Source organism: Zootoca vivipara, chromosome 2 (assembly GCF_965207765.1).
Source record: "Zootoca vivipara chromosome 2, rZooViv2.hap1.1, whole genome shotgun sequence".
In the NCBI taxonomy this organism is placed as follows: Eukaryota; Metazoa; Chordata; class Lepidosauria; order Squamata; family Lacertidae; genus Zootoca; species Zootoca vivipara.
The window spans coordinates 18,060,432-18,076,121 of record NC_142584.1 but is presented as its reverse complement, the minus strand read 5'-3'; the positions used below and the strand labels follow the sequence as shown (position 1 = coordinate 18,076,121).

At 46.8% G+C, this 15,690-nt stretch overlaps 1 protein-coding gene across 3 annotated transcripts; it reads left to right on the top strand.

Annotated features, from left to right (window-relative positions):
• Positions 1 to 427: 427 nt before the first annotated feature.
• Positions 428 to 14,814, top strand: RDH5 (retinol dehydrogenase 5). 3 transcript variants are annotated; one of them, XR_004691849.3, is made up of 6 exons: positions 428 to 566; positions 6,241 to 6,576; positions 7,829 to 8,087; positions 12,429 to 12,592; positions 13,404 to 13,613; positions 14,463 to 14,814. XR_004691849.3 is itself a non-coding variant. In XM_035103881.3 (5 exons), the coding sequence occupies exons 2-5, from the start codon at positions 6,261 to 6,263 to the stop codon at positions 14,684 to 14,686; spliced, it is 963 nt and encodes a 320-aa protein (XP_034959772.1). In that variant the 5' UTR covers positions 428 to 566; positions 6,241 to 6,260; the 3' UTR covers positions 14,687 to 14,814. The 3 variants fall into 3 exon arrangements, 2 of the variants coding, with proteins under 2 accessions (XP_034959772.1, XP_034959775.1); XM_035103881.3 differs by lacking the exon at positions 13,404 to 13,613; XM_035103884.3 differs by having other exon boundaries at positions 13,404 to 14,814.
• Positions 14,815 to 15,690: the final 876 nt, after the last annotated feature.

Genomic DNA, 15,690 nt, shown 5'->3' with positions numbered 1-15,690 from the left:
CCTCCTCCTACCACACCCTCCAGTTGTTTTCCCTTCTCAAGATTTTTATTGTATGTTTTATGCTGTGCATTGCCTTGGGGAACGTTTAAGAAGAAGGGTGGTAATCACATAATAAATGAAATTGTTTTTAACAAATAGTCTTGTTCCACCTCGAGCATGATCCGTGAGGACGGGTTTCAAGGAAATGCAACTCTTGTATCCTTGTATCAGCTTCTTCATCATAGCCCAGCCCCTTAAGTCTAAGATTTGTCCGATTCCTCAATACACAGCTCCTGAGAGATTTAACTGGAATTCAGCCGAGTGGAGGTTAACCGGGCAGATTGCTTTGCAGCTGCATCAAGGGTTAATGCTGGGGCTGTGTCCCTGCCCCTTGGTGTCCACCGGGAAGCTGATTGGTGAAAGCTCTGGCTTCTTGCCCTCCTGGACTTTGGCTAGGAGCAAAACTCTTGTCTGCTCTGTACAGCAGAAGCCAAGCAGGGTAAAGGGTCCTACACCCAGCAGAGACTAGCTGCTGCTTCTACCGCTGGAGTCTGCCAGGTTTATCAACAGCTGCATCTGGTGAGAAGGTAAGGAGGACAATGGGTGGGCAGACTGGTATTGCACTCCACCAAAGTCCCAGGAACTTAACGGAACAAACCTGAATCATCTTCCTCTGCATGGCTGCAACCCTGTGAATGGCAAGGTGTGCTGCTGATCAGTCCATATTGCAGTTGAGAAAGCTGTGTGTGTGGGGGGGGTGTCTAACGGGAAGAGCTGAAATCCGAGTATGGTCTTGACACCTGAATAAACTTACTGTCTGCTTCAGCGCAAGTAGCAGCTGTTCTCTTCTTGAGGGAGCTGAAATTGCACGTGAAAGACAGGAGTGGAGTTAGGAATTCAGCCTCCTCCTAAGCTCCAACTCTGGAAGAGGAGAGCCAGTTACGGAATGTCTTAAAAGCTTGCTCTTTGAAATCTTGAGTTCTGTGTTGGCTTCAGCCACTGTGGCTGTGCCAATGCACAGATGCCCATCTCCTCTGCATCTGGTGGGCTCTCACCACTGGGTTTGAGAAGTGGTATACACACAGCATTAGCTGCATTCCACATCTATGCTGTTTGTTCTGAAACAATTGTGGTTTGATGCATCTACCGCCAAACTACCTTTGATCCAAATTGAGGGGGAGAAAGATCAGCCTAGCTGCATTTTAAGCCAGTAACATGTACAAAGTCTCTCTGCCTTTAACTGGACCCGAGATCTTTCACCCTGAGCCCGATTGGTACAATTTTCTTCCTCCCCTAGGGATGTCTTCACACTTGCCTTGGAACAAAGAGCCACTGGCATCCAAGTTTGGCATCCTTTCTCCTTGAAATGGTGTCGGATCACAATCCAAGGTTTATGCAGAAGACCTGGGTGCATGTACATGAGGCACCATAAAGTGACTGCAGAGGGTCTCTTCAGAGGGGGTGGGAATTTTTTTTGTAAATATTTGGCCTGGTCTACACATGCAGTAGAATGAGGTGGCAGAACTCTGTGGCAATAGAGTGATACAGGTGAGAGAGAGCATTTGTGATCACCTTTCATGTCCTAACAATGCCCAAAGGGCCAGAGATTTTCTATCCCTGCCCTAAGATTTCGTTATAGTATCTACTAAAGAACAGTAGCCTAGCTAGTTCTGCATCTCTAGACATAATCACCTTTGACCCTCTGCTTTGCAAAAAGAGTGTGACCTCTACTCTGTACCAGGTGAAGTAAAGGTATAAGGTAAAGGACCCCTGGATGGTTAAGTCCAGTCAAAGCTACTAAGCCTGCCACACTTCAGACTGATCGGTGTTTAAGTGCGATCTCTGTGCTAGAAGTACTGCAGAAGTGAATGTGCTTATATGTAAATTACATTAAAAATAAAGGCCAATAAGCATTATTATCATTTGCCACAACTGCTAGGACAAAGGGAAGAAATCTTAACTCACCATCCCTTATTTGGCCTGTCTGAGCGAATAGCAGACAGATGCATTTGAATTGTTTTTGAGCCCACAAGTCCTCCCCTGACCTTTATGTGCTAGATTAAAATATGGAGCTGCATCATATGGTATGTAATGCAGGCCTCATGGTCCTTGACCCTGAACGGGACCTGGCCACTTACAAAAGTGGGTTATGAAAGCTCCCCTGATCCTTGCATTCTGGAGCAAGGGGGAAATCTTCTAGTACCCAGCCACTGGAGTCTCAAATGTATGGACTGAGCTTCCGCGTGAGAGAAAGTCGGGCATCGAATTCCCCTAGAATTGAGCTGGCATTAATAAGGTACCACTGTCCCATCCATGTCAGGTAGCAGATGTCAAATAGGTACCATGTTTGTTGCTGGATTAGTTCAGATTTGGACTTGAGGCCGAACACAGTGGCTGCTGACAGAGATTTTCCAAAGGATATGGCACACTTGCATTTTTGGCTGTTGATTTTGTTTCACGATCCCAAACGAAGTCTTACAGCTAGGATGCCCTGCTTTGCTTCCCCATCTACTGCCTGGGGGTTGAAGGGGGGAGCAAATGACAAGCTACTTTTGCAAACTCACAGCCTTGCACTCTGCATTAATTAGTCCAGAGTAGCTTTCTTTGCTGACAAGTTTCCCAACACAGCTTAGAACTCCCTCTTTACCCACAAATATGCATGCAAAGAATGGCAGGGTCTTGTGCTTCTGTTGTTGCTTTTACCACATGACATGTAAAGTATGAGGCCAAATGTGCACACACATTCTGTGGTTTAGTAATTGCTGGAAAGAATAGTTTGGGTGATTTTTATTTTAAGCATTATAAATCAGTTGCTGGTGATGATGCGGCAGTTGGTGAAATCCACAGAGGAATTCATTTCATACCCGTTAGGGGGTCTACCACAAAGGTGGGTCCAGCCAGCCTCACACAGTTGGCTTTTTGAAGCAACTTCAGAGTGCCCGGTGGTGAGCTTGGCTGACTTGGAAACACACACAAACGCCTCACAACACCCCTGTGAGGTAGATAAGGGTTGGGGAGTGTTATTAGCCCAAAGGCACCCAGTGAATTTCATAGCTGAAAAGGGATTTGAACCTGGGACACCCCTGCCTTAGCTGGTGACTCTAATCCAGGCATAGGGGAACTCGGCCCTCCAGATGTTTTTGAGACTACAATTCCCATCATCCCTGACCACTGCTCCTGTTAGCTAGTGATGATGGGAGTAGTAGTCCCAAAACATCTGGAGGGCTATGTTTGCCTATGCCTATTCTAACCGCTATGTCATGTTAATATTTTACATAAGCAGGGATGTTATTGGACTTCCACTCACATCAGCTCCAGCCAGGGATGACTGGCTGGAGAGGCCCCTGGCTTAAAGTACATTAATATTATTTTGCGACAAGTTTGTATTAATTGGCCCATTTTAAAACAGAGGTTTTTGCTCTGTGCCTCAAATATATCTGCATAAAAGAGTACAACCCTATGTTATGCCTACGTTTGTCTAAAGAACTAAGACACGAAGCTGGAAATCTGCTGCTGCTGCTGTTATCCCATCTAATCTCAGTCACACCCAGGCTTGTGGCCTAGTTTAGGGCAGGTCACCATGGCAATCGCTAGAGCAGGAAGGATGTAGAGGAATGTGTGGCATAAAATGTGTGTACGAGCCCCTGCTTAGAGCTGTGGGAACAACCAGGGCTGATAACCTGGTCCTGTTTTATTGTTCTTGGACTGCACTGCCAAATTCTCCCACTAGATGCAATAGCTCTGGAGAGACAGTCAAGTGGTCATATATAGACAAGGACAAGGCTGCCTCCTCATGAGGGCACTGCAAGTCGCAGGCTTTGATCACAGCCCTGGAAGATTCCCGATCCTTGGCTCCCCTGAGACTTCTAGCTTCTCCATCCCTGTGTTGAGCAGAGTTCGTCCAGATGCTATAACTTATCATGCCCACAGGAAACCTAAGACTACATGCACAATGGGTGCAACGGAATGATCTCCCCTCAACCCTCCAGACCAATTCAGAACTAAACCACATGGGAAACTGTGGTCAAATATAAATAGCAAGCTTAAATCTAGTTAATGCATGGAGGGGTGAAGATCACAGAATTGTATTCCTAGACCCGGTTAGGTCACGTTCCCTCACCTCCATGAAGGAGGAAGTGATATTAGATCTCCCCTCCTCCCACATCATGTTCCCAAGCCAGCACAGATGCCTCAATTGCAGTTATTTGGGTTTTTTAAAAAATAAAATAAAATAAAAGACTAGTCACATTAGGGTGAAAAATGCAGCATTACGTTTAGTTTGGCCCTTAGTGTGCTGGTTCATTTACAATTACCTCTCTGGAAGAGCCTGAAATGGGTTAAAATATGTTGAGGATTAATTAAAGCATTTGTTTTTTTCTGAATTGCCCCTCATAATCTCTTCCTATTACCTCAAAGTATATAAAGGACAATCTATTTTATGTATTTCTTACTGGCCCTTCACCATAAGGTCCAAGGATGGGTTATGTAACCACACTATATACCAGTATAAAAACAGTGACTTTTTAAAAAAAAGCAAGTTAAACCATTACAAAATGATACAATTCAGCCAAAGAGGTGGACCTCACAAAACAAAATACCTTAGCTACCAAAGGCCAGGGTTGAGAATCTCCCAAGTGTGATTAACATGACTAATTAGATAACAGCAGACTAGAACGATATCAATAGATAGCTTCGTTCTAGATTCAGAAGTTTACTGATTCGCAGGGGTTGGGAATCTCCTGCCCTCCAATACAGCCAATGATCTAGGACAGGGTTTCCCAAACATGGGCCTCCAGCTGTTGGACTACAACTCCCATCATCCAGTGGTGATGGGACCTGTAGTCCAAAAAAACCAACTGGAAACCCTGGTGTAGGATAATAGGAGATGTAGTCCAGGAACACACTAGGTTTCCCACTAGAGCACGGGTGTCAAACACAAGGCCCGGGGGCCAAATCCGGCCCGCCAGACCTCGTCATGTGGCCCACCGAGCGCCCCCGGCAGCGGGACCCAGCAGCGGGACCTTGCTGCTGAAGCGCCGCGCCGACAAACAGCTGGAGCCGGGGGGTGGGTTGAAAGGCAGCCGGAGCAGCGCCGCACGAAGAGTCCCGAGCCTCTGCGACGCAGCAGTGCTCTGTAGCACTTTGAATCCTCCTCCTCCTGCCACGGCTCGGCGCCTGGAAACGGCTGCTGCTGCTGCTGAAGCACAGACAAAGCACCCAGCAGCGCCGCGTGGAGGAGGAGGAGGATTCAAAGTGCTACAGAGCACTGCTGCGTCCCAGAGGCTCGGGACTCTCCGCATGGCGCTGCCAGGCACCGACCCGGCAAGCCTCCTCCTCCTCCTCCCTCTTTCTTTTTCTTTCCTTCTTTCCTACTCTTCTTTCTCTCACCTCTTTCCTTCCTCTCTCCCTCCTGCTCCCTCTTTTCTTCCTTCCTTCCTTCCTTCCGTCCTTCCCATCTTTCTTCCTCTCCCTCATTCTTTCTTTCCCTCTACTTCCTTCCTTATTTCTCCCTTTCCGTCTTCTCTCCCTCTTTCTTTTTCTTTCCTTCTTTATTCCCTTCCTTATTTCCTACTCTTCTTTCTCTCCCCTCTTTCCTTCCTTCCTCTCTCCCTCCCATTCCCTCTTTTCTTCCTCCCTCCCTCCCTCCCTCCCCCTCTCCTCAGAAACATAGGATGCTGCTTTATACTTCTGGCCCTTAAACCCTGGAACCAGGAGAGCAGTTCCAGTGAGTCAACCTCAGCCAGTCCCTTTGGTGAAGGGTGGTGGCTCACTGGCAGAACATCTGTCCTGCATGCAGAAGGACCCCAGCATCTCCAGGTACTAGTAGCTCTGCAAAGCTCCTGCATGAAACCCTAGCGAGCCTCCACCACCCAGTGCAGTTACCAAAAATCATTTTTCAATAAATTGTACAATAATTGTACATTTGAATATCTACTTGCCATTATTCTGACTATGTTTCTGCTTTCAGAGCTAGTTATTACTTACATTATTACAAAAAACAGTAATAATTGAATGCAGTGACAATAATTTATGATAATAAAGAGTGGACACATAGTCCTACAGATACAACCGGCCCTTTGAGGGTGACCAAACTGCTGATGCGGCCCCCGATGAATTTGAGTTTGACACCCCTGCACTAGAGCTTGATTAGGAGAGATGGATATTCCTTATTGCCCTGGGGGGGGGGGGGAGCAGAATTCAGCACTTAGAGCTGAGAGACTTGTGCTCAGCCCACCTTGCCCATTTTCCCTTACCCCACAGGTCTTCGTTGAGACTCTACTATGTTGTGTTGCTATGCTCTGCTCTTCAGTATCCTCTGGATTGTGGTGTGGTTCTTGCGCGACCGGCGGACATTGAGCTCCTACAAGGATAAGTATGTCTTCATCACAGGCTGCGACACAGGTTTTGGGAACATGCTGGCCAAGCGCCTCGACAAGAAGGGCTTCCACGTGCTGGCAGGATGCCTAACCCAGAAGGGGGCCGATAACCTGCAGCGGTCCGGCTCGCCGAACCTGCGCACCACCCTGCTGGACGTCACCAATTCCGAGAGCATCTCTAAAGCCGTGCAGTGGGTGAAAGGTGAAGTGGGCGAAAAAGGTGAGTCTCTGGCCCCAATAGGGATCCGGGGGTGGGGGTGGCAGTGGGGGGAGCCAGGTCTGAGTGTGTGTTGTGCTTCTACAAAAACACGGATGAGAAAGGTCAACGTTCTGGACACTGAAGTCAACTTTCTAAAATTGCAGCTTTCAACCAATGCAGTTCTAGCCAGAACAATAAAAGCTCTTGAAAAGAGCAGGGTTTTGACTGCCTTACTCAAAAACACAGGGCTGTGCACCAATGTGCTTAAGGATTAAGACAGCAGCACAACTGCTAGTATAATTGCTGTTTTGCTGCTGTTGGTGAACTTAAGCTGTTGCCTTATGCCTGACCATTGATGCTGACAGCCCAACACTGTCAACACTGGCTGGCAGTGGCTTTTCACTGTTTCAGACAGGAGTATTTTCCCAGTCTCCTGCCTGGATATGCTAGAGACTGAACCTAGGTCACTCTGCATGCACGACATATGCCCATTAATGCTCCAGTTGCAGCTTACTAGTACTAGCTTTAATTTACAGTGTGGTGTACTCATTATATTGTGATCCCAACATCGGCCACAAATATACCCATTGTACAGGTAGGGAAGTGAGACAGAATAATGTATACAGTCATACATTACTTGGAAGTCAAATGGAATTCGTACCGAACATCTGTTCAACTTCCAAAACATTTGAAAACCAAAGTGCAGCTTCCGATTGGCTGCAGACGTTCGGCTTCCCAAAATCATTTGAAAACCAGTACAGTCACTTCCGGGTTTCAATCATTCAGGAACCGATTTGTTCAGGAGCCAAGGCATTCGAGATCCAATGTACGACTGCACTCTTAAACCTAGATCTCTAAGCTTTGGCTACAAGATGTTGGTAACAACTCAACATTTTATCCCCCATAATAAACCTTTGCATACAAAACATCTCAGGCTTAATCTTTGGTATCACCCATTAAAAAAGGGTTGTTGTTGTTTAGTCATTTAGTTGTGTCCGACTCTTTGTGACCCCATGGACCATAGCATGCCAGGCACTCCTGTCTTCCACTGCGTTGTAGCAAGGCTGAATAAAACCTCCGCCTGAAATTTTGGGAGAGCTGCTGGCAAGCACAGTACACAGTACTACGGTAGGTCAGATGAGACAACAGTCTGACTCAGTATAAGGCAACTTCACATAGAATCTCTTTTTCCCCACAGCGGAAAACACAGGATTCTATAAAGCCAAGGTGTGATTGTCTCTTTCCCACCTCCCCAATAATTCTCCCTCTCTAGGGCTCTTTGGCCTGGTGAACAACGCAGGTGTGGCCAACCCCATTGGCCCCACAGAATGGATGAGCATTGAGGATTACCGCAAGGTCATGTCTGTCAACACCTTTGGGGTCATTGAGGTATCACTGGCCTTCCTACCTTTACTCAAGAGGGCACGTGGCCGAGTGGTCAACACCTCCAGCGTCTTGGGTCGCCTCTCAGCCAATGGCGGTGGCTACTGTATTTCCAAATACACTGTTGAGGCCTTCTCCGACAGCCTCAGGTAGGAGAACAGGTAGGGCTTTGCTTATGCTCACCCCATAGTTGCTGTCAGGTTTCCCACATCCGATTCTCATGACCTTTTGCTCCCTTATTTTCTCTTCCATCCCTTTTCCTCCTGTTTTATCTCATTTTCTCACATTCTCTCTCTCTCTCCATTTATATCACTTTTCCTCCAAGGAGCTCAAGCTCATGTAAATGATTATTCCGTGTTCCCATTCTATCCTTGCCACAACCTTGTGAGGTTGGTTAGGCTGAGACCAAGGTTACCCAATGACCTTCAGGGCTGAGGGAGGGGCTTCCCAGGTCTCCTTGCCAGACACCCTAACAACTCTGCGACACTGATTCTACGTTGCCCTCCATGGTAAGCCTACTTTAATCCAGTAGACATCCTCTAGCAGGGCCAGCCCACTTGTGAGGCAGTCGCTTCAGGTGGCAGAGCCGGGTCCACGCAGCATGCACTGCTGCTTGCCTCCTTCTCCATGCCCTTGCCCCTTGCTACCACAGCACAGTGGCGAGGGTGGGGTGGTTTGGGGGTGCAGCAACACAGGTATGGCAGGGAAGGAAATGGCAGAGGAGGGTGGGCATGGATCTGAGCAGAGAGAGAGGCCATAGAGATAGTTGCCTCAAGCAACAAAATGTCCTGAGGTAGCCGGGCCCTCTCTTCTTTAATCAGGGGTGGACTTTGGTCTTTCAGATTTCAGCAGTGCCCTGTCCTTGCCCTTGGCACCCCCACCTCTTGCCTTCTGTTCTGCTCAATTCTGTGGCACCCCATACGGCTGGAAGCTCGCAAACATAGCCGAAATACTGCAGTTGACTTGCCGATCAGAAGGTTGGCGGTTCGATCCGCTTGACGGGCTGAGCTCCCGTTGCTCTGTCCCAGCTCCTGCCAACCTAGCAGATCAAAAGCACACCAGTGCAAGTAGATAAATAGGTACCGATGTGACAGGAAGGTAAACGGTGTTTCCATGCGCTCTGGTTTCCGTCACGGTGTCCCGTTGCGCCAGAGGCGGTTTAGTCATGCTGGCCACATGACCCAGAGAGCTGTCTGTGGACTAACACCGGCTCCCTCGGCCTGAAAGCAAGATGAGCGTCGCAACCCTGTGATCACTAAAAGTCAGCATGGGTTCCTGAAAAATAAGTCATGTCAGACTAATCTGATCTCATTTTTTGACAGAATTACAAGCCTGGTAGATGAAGGTAACGCTGTGGATGTAGCCTATCTTGATTTCAGCAAGGCCTTTGACAAGGTGCCCCATGATATTCTTGTAAAGAAGCTGGTAAAATGTGGGCTAGACAATGCTACCATTCAGTGGATTTGTAGCTGGATTACTGACCGAACCCAAAGGGTGCTCATCAATGGCTCCTCCTCATCCTGGAGAGTAGTGACTAGTGGGGTGCCACAGGGTTCTGTCTTGGGCCCAGTCTTGTTCAACATCTTTATCAATGACTTGGATGATGGGCTTGAGGGAATCCTGAGCAAGTTTGCAGATGACACCAAGTTGGGAGGGGTGGCTAACACCCCAGAGGACAGGATCACACTTCAGAATGACCTTAACAGATTAGACAACTGGGCCAAAGCAAACAAGATGAATTTTAACAAGGAGAAATGTAAAGTACTACACTTGGGCAAAAAAAATGAAAGGCACAAATACAGGATGGGAGACACCTGGCTTGAGAGCAGTACATGTGAAAAGGATCTAGGAGTTTTGGTTGACCACAAACTTGACATGAGTCAGCAGTGTGATGCAGCAGCTAAAAAAGCCAATGCAATTCTGGGCTGCATCAATAGGAGTATAGCATCTAGATCAAGGGAAGTAATAGTACCACTGTATTCTGCTCTGGTCAGACCTCACCTGGAGTATTGTGTCCAGTTCTGGGCACCACAGTTCAAGAAGGATACTGATAAGCTGGAACGTGTCCAGAAGAGGGCAACCAAAATGGTCAAAGGCCTGGAAACGATGCCTTATGAGGAACGGCTTAGGGAGCTGGGTATGTTTAGCCTGGAGAAGAGAAGGTTAAGGGGTGATATGATAACCATGTTCAAATATATAAAAGGATGTCATATAAAGGAGGGAGAAAGGTTGTTTTCTGCTGCTCCAGAGAAGCGGACACGGAGCAACGGATTCAAACTACAAGAAAGAAAATTCCACCTAAACATTAGGAAGAACTTCCTGACAGTGAGAGCTGTTCGGCAGTGGAATTTGCTGCCAAGGAGTGTGGTGGAGTCTCCTTCTTTGGAGGTCTTTAAGCAGAGGCTTGACAGCCATCTGTCAGGAATGCTTTGATGGTGTTTCCTGCTTGGCAGGGGGTTGGACTGGATGGCCCTTGTGGTCTCTTCCAACTCTATGATTCTATGATTCTATGATTCTATGATTCTAACCCCATAGTCGCCTTTGACTGGACTTAACCGTTCAGGGGTCCTTTACCATTACCTTTTTACTGGAGTTGAAAGCAGTGTTCGGGTGGAAATAGACAAAGAAAGAAAAAAGTCCAGGAGAATCCGGATGTAGGGCAACCCATGTCGGCAGTGTCAAAACAAAAACCTTATTTTTTAATTTTTAAAAAAGCCACCTCAGCAGCTTTTGACAATTCCTTCAGCCTCAAGCTCCTTTTATAGCTGCATGTTGTCAGCAGCCAGACAGACAGAGGGGACAAACACCTTAGATTAGTGGTGTCCAAACTTTTTTCAAAGAGGGGCAGATTTAATGATGTGAAGGGCCATGAGGGCCGACCAAAGTTCTTGACCTTTTTTTAGGATTCAAGTTGCTGACCTTTTTTTAAAGGATTTTTACCCCAGGAAATAAACTGCCATTGAGGCCGGATTAAACCGACCAGTGGGCCGGATTACACCCACGAAACGGATTTTGGACATGCCTGCCTTAGATCAACTGCTCCTCCTGCTGGTGGGAAAGGAGTAATATTTGCCTTTAAAAGGATAATGCCCAGTTCTGATGTGCTGTAGCTCATTCCGAGCCATGGCTTTAACATCACATCTGAACACGGTCAGTGTCCCACATCTAGAAAGGATGGGTTGTAGCCAACTAAGTGTTAATGGGCTTAATTAAGAAATTAATGGGCTTAAATTAGTTATTTTCAACAGGTCTTCTATGAGCGTGACTAATGTTGGATGCAACCCCATGGATTTCAGACTTCTGCAATTGGGAAAGGCATCAGTCCATTTGGTGCCTGTCCTCAGCATACTTGATGCTGAGACAAAGCCCACTCTCAAGCTATGCCTTTTCAGATCTCGTTCTACATACTCCGCACCTTCAAGCTAGGGGAAGCCAATTCAGTCTCTTCCCATCCTGCAGTTCAGCGAGTCTCAGCATGGCACCCCCATCCAAACAGGTGGAATTGATCTTCTATTCTGGTTGCCGATTAATTAGTGTATCAATTGTCTGCATCACCATCCTGGGCTAAGCCAGAACCTAACAGGAGAGCAGGAGTGAAATCACATAACAACTTCTTAGTATATAGCTGGTAAGACCTACAACATTATGCAAACATCACATCACATTTTTTTAAAAAAAGAAGATATGGAAGTGTGCAAGAAACGTCTTCATCACCTTTTCCATCTTGTGTCCCCATGCGACAGCTGCTTCAATTGCTAGGAAGGAGAAGGTTCACATGGCCTTTACCCATGTTTTCATCCAGGTTCTAGCAGTGCAATCACGCTAGTTTTCCAAATTATTTTAAGCTGTGACGTAAAGTAATATAGGAAAAAGGAATTGTTTTGATGACAAAAGTCAAATGTGGCATCACAGAGAGGCAGATTTCCCACAACAGGAAGCTGCTTGGGTGTTGAGCTTCCCTCTTTGTGCTGGCTGCATATTGGAGTTGCCAAGTTATTTTTTTGCTGGCAGCAATCCTGTACTTTTAGCCACTGCACAATAATAGGTTCAGCGGCTGCATTTCCCCCCATAATGGAAATAAGAGCTCTAAAACTTATTTTATGTGAAAAGTAAAGGTAGAAGCCCAGCCAGTAAAAAAAAAAGGTGGAAGACATATGTACACACAAAGACATGTTCATGATCACTTGATGTAGGCTAATGTTTACCCTTACAGTTGCAATCAAATTTATTCAACTCCCCTCCATTGCAAATCAGGTTTATTGTCACAATTTACAGACTTTCAGCTGTTTGCAATGAGCAAATCAAACAAAAAGCAATTGAAATAGCTTGTCACAAAGGATGCTTCAAGCGGTTTCCCCAAATTCAGCTGAAATTGCAACATACTGGCTTCTCCATTCAACCCCTGCATGGCAAGCTCATGGAGCGTGTTCCTAATCCTTGCAATGGTGAGTATGGAATATGAAACTCCTCTCTTTTTTCTCTTTTTTTAGGAGGGATATGTACCATTTTGGGGTAAAGGTCTCTATTGTGGAGCCGGGCTTCTTCAAGACGGCTGTGACCAACCTTGAAACAATAGAAGCCTCCTTAAGGCAACTCTGGGACCGAATGAGCCCCGAGACTCGGCAGAGCTACGGTGAAGACTTCTTTCCAAACTGTGAGTACCAGTGCAGTCACTGACTGCTGGAGGGAAAGCAAGTTTAGATCTCGTTTCTGAAATACAGAGCCATTAGCTGTACAAAGGAACAGAACAGGCACAGAACAGCAAGAACTTAATTCAAGCCCTAGCACAAGAATGACTAACCTAAGTTCCCAGACCCAAGATGATCAAGGGTCTGGAAACTAAGCCTTATGAGGAACGCTTGAAGGAGCAAAGTATGCTTAGCCTGGAAAAGAGGAGACAGAGGTGAGATATGATAGCCATCTCCAAATGTCTTAAGAGGTGTCACATGGAAGAGGGAGCATGCTTGTGTTCTCCTGCTCTGGAGGGTAGGACTTGAGGCAATGGCTTCAAGTTGCAAGAAAGGAGATTCCAACTAAACATCAGGAAAAACCTTCTGACAGTAAGAGCTGTCTGACAGCAGAACCGTCTCCCTTGGGAGGTGGTGGACTCTCCTTCCATGGAGGTTTTTAAGCAGAGGTTGCATGGCCATCTGTGATGGATGCTTTGGCTGAGATTCCTGCATTGCAGGGGGTTGGACTAGATGATCCTTGGGTCCCTACCAACTCTAAGATTCTATGATTCTAACCTGAGACCCTCCTGATGCTGCTCAACTATAACTCCCATAGACCCAAACCATCCGCCATGCCGGCCAGGACTAATGGAGGATGGAGTCCAACAACACACAGAAGGCCAGTTTTCCTATTGATAGTTCCCCCCCCACACACCCCATTACTTCTGTTTTGCAGCAAATTCCAACCCTGTTTCAGCTTCTTTTTAACCATCACTTTTATCTTTCACCTGTCAGCTAAGCAGCACAAACCTGCAATGGTTTCTCCACGGTTCAAGTATTTGCTTTAGTTCCTTGGTAGAGGCTCCCAATACGGCTAGGGATGAGCTAGCGCTGGATCCCTAAACCCACACTACAACCTGCTAGGACGGCTGGCGCTTGCAGAGTTCCCTCCCTCCTTCCTTCCTTTGGTGGTAATGTCTTGGCATGCACAGCTTCTCATATGAGGTGGGTAGGAGGGAAGAGACATACTTTGTAAGCTCAAGCAAATCTTTCACCTTCTAAGTGGAGCTGGGCAGTTCAGCTCAGGCATAGTGGTATCAGCCAGTTTCATAATGGGGCTTATAAAAGGATCAAATCCTTGGTGTACACTTATTTAGAGGCATGGGATTAGGGGGAAATCAACTGCTACAGGAGGGGCAACTGCATTTTTTATTTATTTCCTTATTTCATTCATATAGCACCTTCCCCCCCCCCCACTAAGGAGCTCAAGGTTCTTCCATCTCCATGTTATCCTCACAACAGCCCTGTGAAGTAGGTTAGGCCAAGAGACAGTGACTGGACACCCAGTGAGCTTCCTGGCGGAGTGTGGATTCGAACTTTGGTCACCCAGGTCACAGTCCAACACTTTTAACCATTACACCACACAGATACGAAGAGGTCATGTCCCCTGGGCAAAACCCACACATGGTGCAATCCAAGATACGTGTTTCATAATGCATGTAGAGCCAAGTTACTAGTTCCTCTGAATTTAAGTGTTCCGGAAGCCATCAAAGTACTCTGGAGCCATAGTGTTACATGCACTCCAAAAAAAGAGAGAGAGGATTGTGCAGGTGACTCTTCCAACATAGATGCAGATCAATAAAAATGCCAAGCAGGTGCCTAAAAGTTCTGATTTTGATCTGAAGTACTAGGTCCAAGACCAGGGAAACCAGGAACCAGGTGTGGAGGAGGAGGAAGAGGGTAGATAGTAATTAGGATGGAATGGATGCACTGGGCAGGCAAAGGCAGGCAGTTCATAAAATGGTCCCTCTCTTTTTGTTTTTAATGACTGCAATCATACCTGCCTCTCCACAGACCTGAAAGTCCAGAAGTTCATCATGAACATCATCTGCGACCCAGACCTCAGCAAAGTGACCAACTGCATGGAGCATGCCCTTCAGGCCAAATACCCCCGCACCCGCTATAGCGCTGGCTGGGATGCCAAGTTTTTGTGGCTGCCAATCTCTTATCTACCTGCCTTCATGGTGGACATTGTTTTGGCTACCATCCTACCCAAGCCAGCCCATCGGGCCCGCTAGACCCCCCCCGAACCTCACACCTCGCCTCTCTCCAGGACCAAGCCTGTGGACCAGCTGTCAATCAGACCGACCACATTTCTTCGCAAGAACTATGAACAAATAAAAGTGTCATTGTCAGTAGGAAAAAAGCTGTTTGCCCAGTCTACTTGCTCCTCTTCCGCAGATCAAAGGGTGTTATGGAAACTTTCAATAGTACTCCAAAAAACCATGATGATATTATAGATCATGGTGTTTCTAAGCCAGGTACCAACCATATATAAGGAAACAATAATCCAGACTGGAAGCACGATTAGGGAGAATCCACACTTGCAGCTTTCATTGTGAGCTGGTCAACCAGTGCAAAATTAGAAGCAGAGGATATTGCAGCAGCTGAACTGTCTAGGGAAGTGGTTTTTTAAAAAAGGTTTCTAAAGCAACATTTTGCAAGAGGTGCTCTTGACAGTTTGGCATTCAATCCTCGAAGGTTGAGGATCAAGAACACGTTATACAGGGCAGTTGCTAAGGGTGGTGGGCTTTTACAAGGCAATAGTTGCAGAGTGCGGAAGCCGATTCAGGGAAACTCAAACTCTTCTTTCTCTTCCACACACACCCCCCTCAAACTTTTAAAGGACCTCAGGGATTAACCCAGACTACGGAATATAGCTTGAAAGTTAGCTGCTTGCGGCAATGTTTCAGCCACGTGTGAGACACCAAGTGGAAACCTGTGGGGGCCCAGGGCCGTTTAAATGCATGCGGGTGGTTGAAATAGCACACAAGAAAGAATGCAGCCTTTGATATAGAAAAGGCTCCCCACCTCATCTTAAGATGGCCAGGATCTGCTTGGGAATGGGATAGATAAATTTAAGTTGGCTAACACACATAAAAAGACTGTACCCCAGCTGAATATGAGCAAGAGGGGCTGATCCTGTGCAGAGGCAGAGCATATCACCACTAGGTTAAAGGCAAGCTTGCTTTTGACATATGCAGAATTAGGGAGTCGGAATTTCCAGCCAAGCTGAAGCCCT